General features: G+C 51.5%; 1 protein-coding gene across 1 annotated transcript; it reads left to right on the top strand.

The window, feature by feature from the left end:
* Positions 1–5663: 5663 nt before the first annotated feature.
* RPP25L (ribonuclease P/MRP subunit p25 like) lies at positions 5664–11314 on the top strand. Its single transcript, XM_065406212.1, has 2 exons — positions 5664–5752; positions 10535–11314. Exon 2 carries the CDS (start codon positions 10544–10546, stop codon positions 11099–11101), a length of 558 nt encoding a protein of 185 aa, XP_065262284.1. The 5' UTR covers positions 5664–5752; positions 10535–10543; the 3' UTR covers positions 11102–11314.
* Positions 11315–11560: the final 246 nt, after the last annotated feature.

An 11560-nucleotide genomic window follows, 5' to 3' on the forward strand; every position in this document is an offset into this window, starting at 1 on the left:
AGTGGCAACATTTTGCAGATGACAGAAAATGATTTAGGTTAGTCAAGACTACAGAAGACTGTGAGATGCTTCAGAGGGACCTAACCAAGTTAGATGGACAACACAATGGCAGATGAAAGTCAATGTGGACAAATGTAAAGTAATGAATGGGAAGCACATGGGAGCTGCCTGGAATATTTTTGTGACTATTATATATTCTGTTTGCCTGATTGTTATTGCAGTGTTTTCTATGACTATCAGGGGGTTAATTGCAGCAGAAGCTGACGTGCACAAGACAGTGCAGAAAATCAACTGCTCTGCAGTCTATACCCTGTCACAGGCTCCTCCATGGCTACCCAGTGTGCGGCGCTATTTCAGTTACCTCCCGGTCACACACACACACTGGCTGTTTTCCTTTCACCATGTGTATCTTTTATTCCTCTGCCCTTTTACACATAACACAGACATCGTGTAGCGGGAACTTTCCACGTAGCTTCTCTCCTCAGCTCAGCACAGCTCACCTTCTGAGCTTCCCTGGCTTCCTGTTTGTTCTTCTTGTGTCCACCCTATTTCTACTAATTACATAATTAGCCCAGTAATTACCACCCAGGTGCTCATAACCACCAGACAGAAAGTATTCAATTGCTCCCAGCTGGCCCTGGAGCCTCTTCTGTGCTGCCCTAAATTCAGTGATCAGGATGCCTCTGTTACATACCCAGCCTCCTGAAAAGCCAACCATGGTGAGGCTCAAGAGGCAGAGGGGAAAACAAAGGACTTGGTGGATGTTGTAAAGGGGCACACTCCAAGTCAGAGAGAGAGGTAGAAACTGCTAAGGTGCAGATTGTGGGAGCAGACCAGAGCTGGGGTGTATCTGGGATAAGCTAGGCCTACCTAGACAATAGGTAAGAAGGATATATGCCTATGTCTTTTGTTGTTTTAAAACCCTTTCCCCTTGTTGTGCTGTGTCCTACTGTTGCGATTCAACAATACTTTGTTCTGAAAAGGCTCTTTAGGGTCACTGAATTCAACATTGGCCTCAGCTTCCACAGGGAAGGCTGGCAGGTAGCCAAAGCCAGGGGGACTTACTGAGCAATCAGGGTTAAAGAGAGGGTGTTGCACCCCAGGGACCCAGTCTAAGAGTGGGAGAATTGCAGAATCTCATCCCAGGACAGGTGAAGGCAAGATGCCAAATGCCTGATGGGGATGCACTCACAGAGAATGGGTGATTAAAGGAGCAGATAGCTCTGAATCATCACCACATATAACCCACTGATGAGTGTGTGTTACAGGTTCCCTCACTGTGCCAATCCAGACAGGATAGGAGTTGTTACAATTCCCAGCTACTGAGGCTTGGCCCTTGAACTTAAACTGTAGCAGCTCACACTTTTAGCGCTGGAGATGCCTGGTTCATTCCCCAGTGTGTGGGCCATGTTTTGGCAGCCAGCACTAATTGCACAAAGGAAGGAATGTTTGAATGACTTATACACCTTGCTGGGTTTTAAATTAACTGTAGCAACTGAAGGGAAAGATTTGGACATCAGTGTAAACAGCTCAGTGAGGACTTCTATGGCATATGAGTCAGTGGTCAATGAATTAAACAATGTTAAGGTGCGTAAAGGAGGGAACGGAGAATAAAACTTAAACTATTATAATGCCCTTGTATAAGGCAATGGCAAGTTGTCACCTGGAATACGGAGTTTAGTTCTGGTCACCCCATCTCAAACAGATGTAGAGAGAAGTAGAAGATTGCAGACGTAGCGGGAGTAGAGATGGGTGGTGAGAATGATTAGGGGAATGGACAAACTCTCATGAAGAGAAACTGAAAACGTTACTATACAGCAGTGGTGGGCAACCTGCAGCCCATCAGGGTAATCTGACTGGGCCGCGAGACATTTTGCTGACATTGACCATCTGCAGGCACACCTCCCGCAGCTCCCAGTGACTGCGGTTTGCCGTTCCCGGCCAAAGGGAGCTGCGGGAAGCAGTAGAGATTCTGTCTCGATTCCGCCACCTCCTGCCTGGCATCCCACAACAGAAGAAACAATACACACATTCCTTATAGATATTATGTATTGGGTCCATTTGAGCTATGCCCAGGTTGGATGGACAGACTCGGTATTCTGTCGGTGGCCTACCCTTTTGACTTCTCTCAGCCTAAGATTTTCTGTTCCAAGTGCTGCCAGCAAGACCCTTGCACTGAGAGCTGCAGTGTGCCTGAAGGCAGGCGTCTACCTTATATTTGAATTCCAGACGTTCAATTTCTTCCCTTTGAAGATCACTTTCAAGTAACATTTTATGCTGCTTGTCATGCTCAATTGCAGAGGCTTTATGATCCCTCCTAAAATATTCACAAAGGCCCCCTCAAGCAGAGCGAAAGCCTCACCCAAGAAAACAAGGGGAAGGAAGAGCCAGGTTTGCTCTTACTAGTGGGATGTTCATCTGAGGCAGGGGTTTCCCTCCTTTCAAACAAAATCTTTGAAATCCCTTTAGATGTGAAGAGCTGTTTTGCTGTCAGGCCAGATCCCTGAAGCTTTAATTGGGTTCTTCCAGCCTCGAGATCAATGCCTCTACAGGGCTCTGCAAGGCGGTTCTGGAGCAGTGCTGTGGTTATTGGACCCTGGTGGCCAAGCATTGGGAAGAGGAGGGTGTCCTGCTTGCCAAATCCAAGGACAAAGTTATTCAGGGAGCTGTGCTCTTCAGAGTTGCTGTTAAACGTATGTCATTGCGATGGGAATGGCGGGACAGCAGGTGTGTTGTGACCACTGCTTATCATCCTGATCACAGTTATCTCATTGTTCCCTTGTGCTCCCCTCATCCGTCTGCTGTATCCATCTGTTGTCCCTCATCTTATACTTAAACTGTAAGCTCTTCAGGGCAGAGACTGGCTTTTGTCCATTGTTTGTGCCTCCCACAATGGGACTGGAGCCTGTAGATGCTACTCTAATGCAGATAAGTCTCTCTCAGTATATAAATTACACTATTTTTAAAGCCCACTCTGTTCCTCAAGTTACCATACTTGGGCACTTACACCAGTTTTTTGATCATCTTATACCTGACGTGTAACTTACGTTGCTTACATCACCTGCAGGAGCCAGGAAGGATTTCCCCCCCCCCCCCCCCCCCCGATGCACAATTGGCTAGTTGTTGTTTTTTCCTTCCTCTGAACTCACAGCTGGAGTTGGGACAGACTCGTGCTCTCAGGTGTTACACAGAATCCTTTCTAGTTGACCAGATGGTGTTTCTTGCTCACAGGCTCAGGCTCAAACTGTTTGCCAGATGTGGGGTCAGGAAGGAATGTCTCCCTGGGTCAGATTGCCAGGGACTGTGGAGGGGTTTTCACCTTCCTCTGTAGCATGGTATGTGGACCTCTTGGGAATTCTCACCTGATCAGTTCCCTGCCACTACAGGAGCCACAGGCGTTGGTGGCACTTTGATCTTTCCTGTTCTATGTGTGGCACGCTGTTTAGCCTCTTGAGGTCTGAAATGCTTTAGTCTAACTAAAATCTTTGGGCTTAATATAGGTGGGTGAAAATTAATGGCCTGTGACGTACAAAAGGTCAGACTGGATGGTCCCTTCTGGCCTAAAACTCTATGAAACTATCTCCTCTGAACTTGTCCCTGAAAAGCACCCATTTACTCTAGCTCTGAAACTAGCCCATTAACTAATCCTTGCACCATCCTTGTGGGGTAAGTGCTATTATGCCCAGTTTACAGATGGAGAAACCCCATGGACTGAGTCAGCATCAGCTCATTGGTCTAGAATTTCCAAAACACAGAGAAGTAGTTGAGTAAAGCTAATAAAAAAACCATCAAGGTAATGTGCATGGTGCAGGCCAATAGAGCTTTGCTACAATTAAGTGGCATGAAATCCGCATTTCTCACATCACAGTGAAGTCTGGGGGTCTCCAAGAATAATGACTCAATAATGAGGTGCTAAAAATCCTAATGTTGAGATGATGGAAGTTATATTTTTGCCACTAATCATCCAATAATTTGTACAGTTAATTCAGTCGTGGTAAATGTCTACAAACTGAGTTCCCTATAATTCATCATTGCTACTATTTCATTTTAAGGCTCCATTGCTCTAAGAAACTATGATTTCATTACTCTATATTTGTTTTGGTAGTCAGCCTTTTCAGTGGTGTTACTGCAGTTAAGTCTTTAAATAATGTATTTTACTGATATTCATAGGTCCTAGAAGCCCTGCAGTAATATCAGCTCAGACTAAGAACTTGTTGCATCTCACAAACTAAGCAGTTTCAGACTGAGCCCAGATCTACACTTAAAAATTAACCTAGCTATGACGCTCAAGGCTGTCAAAAATTTCACACCCTGTGCTACATAGTTATGTCAGCCCAGCCCTCTATGGAGACACAGCTAACTCAATAGAAAAATTCTTCCATTAACCTCACTAGTGCCTCTCAGGATGGTGGATTAAGCAATGGCAAAACCCCTTCCATCCATGCAGGAAGCATCTACACTACAGCGCTAAAGCGGCAGTGCTGTAGCTGTGCCGCTGTAACGGCTGTAGTGTAGATAGTCAGTAGTTGGATTTGAGACATCCAAAGAAAATCCAAGTTGCTGAGGTGATAAGAGTAGCTGGTGCTCTTCTCTCTCAATCAGAACTGAACAAATGTGCCAGGATCAAGATCTAGGGCCGTGTGTCGGTGAAGGTGCTTTCTTCGGAATGAAATGTAAAACCAAAAGGCCCTAAACACTTGTCTTCACTGAAGATCCCATGACATTTTCTCTGAGAGTAGGATATACAAATCCTAGTACCCTGGCTAGATTCCAGACTGGGTGACATGTTGTCGCTATTATCATTTATTTGTATTACTGTGATACCTAGAGCCCGCAACTGAGATTAGGGCCTCATTGTGCTGGCCACTGAACACACGTAGCAAGAGATAGTCCTGCCCTGAATACCTTAGTCTAAATAGAGCAGACAAAGTATGGGAATGGGGAGAAACTGAGGCACAGAGGGATTAAAATGACTTGCCCAAAATCATACAGCCAGATTGGCAGAGCCGGATCTAAACCCCCAATCTCTTGACTCCCAGGCCACTGGCCCATCCAGCCTCTCTCCTGCTACCTGGCCACAATAGTCACTTCCTGTCCTAGGCTGTCCTGCAGCAGTCCGGGGAGCTGTTCCACCGCTGACCCGGCTTCACCCCCGAGGGGCTGGGGACACGACAGCGGTTGCCAGGCAGGAGCAGGAGCTTGTCCATGGGGACGCCTGTCGGTGGGGGGGGGGGGTTATAACTTTCCCAGGCACCTGCCAGCTCGGGGGTGTCTCCCCGGTCCTGGGGTCTGGTCCTGCCTACAAGCATCCTCGCCATGTGACGTCACGCACAGCCTGTTGTCATAGTAACCACTGCGGTCACAGGGGTACCCCTACTCGGTAGCTGAGCAGCAAGGGCGCCATGGAAACGCCGGGGGAGGGCGGCGCTGGGTCTCTGACAGGCGGGGGGCACGCACTATGGCCGGGAACCCAGCGGGGCCGCCATGACGCACCAACGGCCGTTAAGGAGGGAGCGACGGCGCAGGGGGCACGAGACGCGGAGTGATCACGTGACGGGGCGGCCAGACTCGCGGCCGTTGGCGCACGCAGCCAGGGGTGAGGGCGGGGCGCATGCGCCCCCCACCCCTCAACCGTCACTCTGCGCACCCCGCCCCCTGACGTCACCCGTGCGACGCGCTCCTGTGCCGGAAACCGCCGCCTGGGGCTCGTGGGGCCGGTGGCGCGTGCGGCGTTTCGCTCCGGCCGGGAACGGTGAGAACGGCGGGGGCGGGGTAGGAGAGCGTCTCCCTCCCCCCGCGTGTCCCTCCCGCACCCACCGGCCCCTCCCCCTCCCCCTCGTCTGTGGTCCCGGCCCCTCAGCCTCGTGACGGGGACACAGCCCCTCTCTCCCGCGCCGGGCCTGCCCCTCTCCCCCGTGTGTATCCCACCCCCTGCACCCCCTAGAGGCGACCCCCTCCCTTATCTGACCCCCCTTTTCCAACCCTCAGACAAAGACCCCCATATCCACCCTCCCCGCAGCCCCGAGCAGAGACCCCCCCCATATCCACCCTCCCCGCAGCCCCGAGCAGAGACACCCCCCATATCCACCCTCCCTGCATCCCCGAGCAGAGACCCCCCCATCCATCACCCCAAGCAGAGACCCCCCATATCCACCCTCCCCGCAGCCCCGAGCAGAGACACCCCCCATATCCATCACCCCAAGCAGAGACCCCCCTATCCACTCTCCCCGCAGCCCCGAGCAGAGACCCCCCCATATCCATCACCCCAAGCAGAGACCCCCCTATCCACTCTCCCCGCAGCCCCGAGCAGAGACCCCCCCATATCCATCACCCCAAGCAGAGACCCCCTATCCACTCTCCCCGCAGCCCCGAGCAGAGACCCCCCCCATATCCATCACCCCCGAGCAGAGACCCCCCCCATATCCACCCTCCCCGCAGCCCCGAGCAGAGACACCCCCCATATCCATCACCCCAAGCAGAGACCCCCTATCCACTCTCCCCGCAGCCCCGAGCAGAGACCCCCCCCATATCCATCACCCCCGAGCAGAGACCCCCCCATATCCACCCTCCCCGCAGCCCCGAGCAGAGACACCCCCCATATCCATCACCCCAAGCAGAGACCCCCCTATCCACTCTCCCCGCAGCCCTGAGCAGAGACCCCCCCATATCCATCCTTCCTGCAGCCCCGAGCAGAGACCCCCCCATATCCACTCTCCCCGCATCCCCGAGCAGAGACACCCCCCATATCCATCACCCCAAGCAGAGACCCCCCATATCCACTCTCCCTGCATCCCCGAGCAGAGACCCCCCCATATCCACCCTCCTTACAGCCCCGAGCAGAGACCCCCCCATCCATCACCCCAAGCAGAGACCCCCCATATGCACCCTCCCCGCAGCCCCGAGCAGAGACCCCCCCCATAGCCACCCTCCCCGCAGCCCCGAGCAGAGACCCCCCCATATCCATCACCCCCGAGCAGAGACCCCCCATATCCATCACCCCGAGCAGAGACCCCCCTATCCACTCTCCCTGCAGCCCCGAGCAGAGACCCCCCCCATAGCCACCCTCCCCGCAGCCCCGAGCAGAGACACCCCCTATATCCATCACCCCAAGCAGAGACCCCCCTATCCACTCTCCCTGCAGCCCCGAGCAGAGACCCCCCCATAGCCACCCTCCCCGCAGCCCCGAGCAGAGACCCCCCCATATCCATCACCCCCGAGCAGAGACCCCTCATATCCATCACCCCAAGCAGAGACCCCCCATATCCACTCTCCCTGCATCCCCGAGCAGAGACCCCCCCCATATCCACCCTTCCTGCAGCCCCGAGCAGAGACCCCCCCATATCCACTCTCCCCGCAGCCCCGAGCAGAGACCCCCCCATAGCCACCCTTCCCGCAGCCCTGAGCAGAGACACCCCCCATATCCATCACCCCAAGCAGAGACCCCCCATATCCACTCTTCCTGCATCCCCGAGCAGAGACCCCCCCCATATCCACCCTCCTTACAGCCCCGAGCAGAGACACCCCCCATATCCATCACCCCAAGCAGAGACCCCCCATATCCACTCTCCTTGCACCCTGAGTGGAAATCCCCTGCACCCCTGAGCAGAGACTCCACTTCCCCATCTCCATCCCCCCTAGACCTCCAAGCGGAGACACCCCCCTGTCTCCATCCCCCCACACTCCTGAGCGGAGACCCCCCCTCCCCGTTTCCATCCCCGTACACTCAAGCAGGGATTCCTCTCACTCCTGTATCCATCACCCCAAGCAGAGACCCCCTCCCCCCATCCATCCCCTTGGACTCCCCGAGCAGAGACCCCTGTATCCACTGATTCCCAAACCCCCATACACACCCCTGAACAGAGACCCCCTCCCCTATAGTCATCCATCCCAACCCTTCCTACACCCCTGAGCAGAGATCTCTCTCCTCCCATACCCATCTCCCCCCTCATCCCCTGAGCATAGACCTCCCCCCCCCATATCCATCCCGCCTTACTCCCTGAGCAGGCACCCTCCTCCCCCATATCCATCCATCCCCCACCCCCGCCGCCCCCTGCGCACTCCTGAGCAGAAACCTCCCTCCCCCCATATCATCCCCCTGCACTTCTGAGCAGAGACCCATTGTATCCATCTATCCCAACCCTCCCACCTCTGGTATCCATTCCCCTGCACCACTGAGTGGAGACCTCTCTCTCCCCCATATGTATCCATCCTAACCCACACCCCTGAGCAGAGATCCCCTCACTGTATCATCCCCCCACACCCCTGAACAGAGACCCTCCTCCCTTCCATGTGTCCCTGAGCAGAGACCCTCCCTTCACCTATCCCTCCCTCCCATCGCTTATATCTATCCGTCCCAATCCCTCCCATGCACATCCCTGAGCAGAGACCCTCCCCCATCCCCAGCATCTCTCCTTTCCAATCCTCCACCTACATCTATCCACCCAGTCCCACCCTGCTTAGTTGAAATCTTTACCCACCCACCCCCATCCATCCCAGTCCTCCTGTAGGTTTCCCAACCCTCCTCTCAAACCCTAAGCAGAGACTCCCCCCCCCCCTTTCTCATTAGGGGGGACATATCTTTTCCCCCCCAAAACTTGAGACCTCCATACTTTCACACCTTACATCAGCCAAGATCTGACCCCAGGCCTTGTACCATAACTGGCTAGAGTCAGGGGGCTCTGATCCTTCCAGCTCATCCAGCCTCCTTCAGTAAAATTCCCCTTCCTATGGGCTGCATGTATCATCAGGCTTTGGGTTATTCTGGGGATGGGAATTGTTTGTCTCCGATGTGAAATCTCTTCAGGGTTCATGTTATGCTGGTTCCAGAGTCCCTCATGGGGCACAAATGTGGTAAATGTCCCACTGACGTAAAAATAACAGTCCTTCCTGCATTTCACCAGTGACTCTATTTGTTTAGTTTTACCATTTCTCTATGCTTGGGACTGCAAATTAGTTCAGTGTCTGGCTCCCATGTGCTAGCCACACAGAAGCAGTGCTTGGATTGCAGATAATGCATAGTAATGTTTGAATCCAAACTAGCCTGCTATTTCTTATTTACTTTTTCAACGTTTCAGATTCTTCCTATTAATGTTTTGTGTGACTGTCGTCATCTCTAACTCCAGAATCATCTCTAAAATCTCTAACTCCAGTACTTGGCAGCATCTTAGACTGGAGAAGTTCATGTAATCGGGCAAATAACATTTTTAAGTAGAGTTATGTGAAATGGAGGCGTTTGGTATGTTTGGGCCTATTACTCAGTATGCATTCTTCTATATCATGGTAGCTATAGGTGCCTAAAACTGTCCTGATCATTTCCAGGCAAATCTAAGCAGCATGAGTAAATAACTTCAGAGCAGAGACTGTCTTCCTGTACTTGTGGCACTGTAGAGACTAACAAATTTATTTCAGCATAAGCTTTCGTGGGCTACAGCCCACTTCTTCAGATGCATAGAGTGAAACACACAGACAGAAGATATTTATACATACAGAGAACATGAAAAGGTGGAAGTACGCATACCAATTGTAAGAGGCCAATCAATTGAGATGAGCTATCAGTAGCAGCAGAAGAAAAAACTTTGAAGTGATAATCGAGATGACCCATAGAAGGTGTGAGGTCCTCACACCTTCTATGGGTCATCTCGATTATCACTTCAAAGTTTGACCTCACACCTTCTATGGGTCATCTCGATTATCACTTCAAAGTTTTTTCTTCTGCTGCTACTGATAGCTCATCTCAATTGATTGGCCTCTTACAATTGGTATGCGTACTTCCACCTTTTCATGTTCTCTGTATGTATAAATATCTTCTGTCTGTGTGTTTCACTCTATGCATCTGAAGAAGTGAGCTGTAGCCCACGAAAGCTTATGCTGAAATAAATTTGTTAGTCTCTAAGGTGCCACAAGTACTCCTGTTCTTTTTGCGGATACAGACTAACACGGCTGCTACTTTGAAACCTGTCTTCCTGTGTGTCTGCAGCCTCTTGCACAATGAGATCCCTGGGTGCTGCCACAACACGAGTAGTTGAATATGAGTTAAGATACTATTTAGATTATTGAGTTCAGCTAGGTACTCTAGAACAGGGGTTCTCAACCTTTTTCCTTCGGAGGCCCGCCAACATGCTATAAAAACTGCATGGCGGGGGGGGGAGGGGCTGGGCTTCAGCCACTGGAGGGGGGTTGGGAGCTTCGGGGAGCATCTGCTGGGGCACCGGTGATCCAGGCTTCAGCTGCTGGGGCTTGGGGCTCCGAGCATCCCTGTTTGGCGGACCCCCTGAAACGGCTAGTGGACCCCCTGTGGCCCACGGAGACCTGGCTGAGAACTGCTGCTCTAGAACATGCTAGAAGTCAGAATATAGTATCTAGCACAATGGGGTCCCAGTCCATGACAAGGTCTCGGGTGGTATGGTAACAAAAATGAATAAAGTGTGGATTCTACTCAACTTTTATCAGTCAGGTAATGTAGCCCGTGAACTTAGGTATGTTGCCTTTGTGAATCATAATTAGAAATATTCATTGATGCTGTTCTCATTTACAGTGGTGAGTGATGGAGAATTATAAGAAATCCAAGATTGTGGAGAAGCCCTCTCCCCTTCCATTCACCAACCTGCCTTCAGATATTATCGAGATGAAAGTGAAGGATGGCAGCAAAATCAGAAATCTTATGGGTTATGCCATCGGCAAGATGGAGTCAGACTCAGTTAGGCAGATTCTTTTCACTGGCTCTGGCAAAGCCATCAGCAAGACTATCACTTGTGTGGAAATCATGAAGCGACGGCTCAAGGGACTCCACCAAATCACCAAAGTGCTCTTCAAACAGACCGAAGAGATCTGGGAGCCCATTGTCCCTGAGGCTGGTCTAGATGCCTTGACAGTGAAGAGAAATATTCCTGCCATATGTGTCTTGCTGAGCAAAGAGGCGCTAGATTCCCAAGAGCCTGGGTATCAGGCCCCAGGCTCTTTTGATGCCTTCTGGATCGAGACACTTAAAGCAGAGTCCCAGGGACAAATTAAGAGAAAGCAGGGTGGAGGAAGGGGGGCTGGCCACACAGGAAAGCATCCTAGATCCGTTGGAGGACGTGGAGAATCCTACAAAAAGCCTTGAGAAAAAGATAAATCAGAAGCAATTGTTAATGGCGTCAAGAACAAAAAACCAAGCCACCTAATGTGGTTCAAGTGCTACCACCAAACAGAGTGACTGAGCTCCTTGGTAGAGAAGAGCTGAAACCTAGCACAATTGGGAGAGGGATGAGGGGCATGTGAAAACAGATATGGTCATAGCCATGGCAAATAAATTCTCATAACGAGTCTGGCATTCTATTTTGACAAGGTTTTTTGTTAATATATTGAGATATACCTATCTCATAGAGCTGAAAGGGACCTCGAAAGATCATCGAGTCCAGCCCCCCGCCTTCACTAGCAGGACCAAGCACTGATTTTTGCCCCAGATCCTAAGTGGTCCCCTCAAGGATTGAACTCACAACCCTGGGTTTAGCAGGCCAATGCTCAAACCACTGAGCTATCCCTCCCCCCTTGTTGAAGACCTCCTTGGTGATACTTCGCT

The sequence above is a fragment of the Emys orbicularis genome, chromosome 6, assembly GCF_028017835.1.
Source record: "Emys orbicularis isolate rEmyOrb1 chromosome 6, rEmyOrb1.hap1, whole genome shotgun sequence".
Lineage (NCBI taxonomy): Eukaryota > Metazoa > Chordata > Testudines > Emydidae > Emys > Emys orbicularis.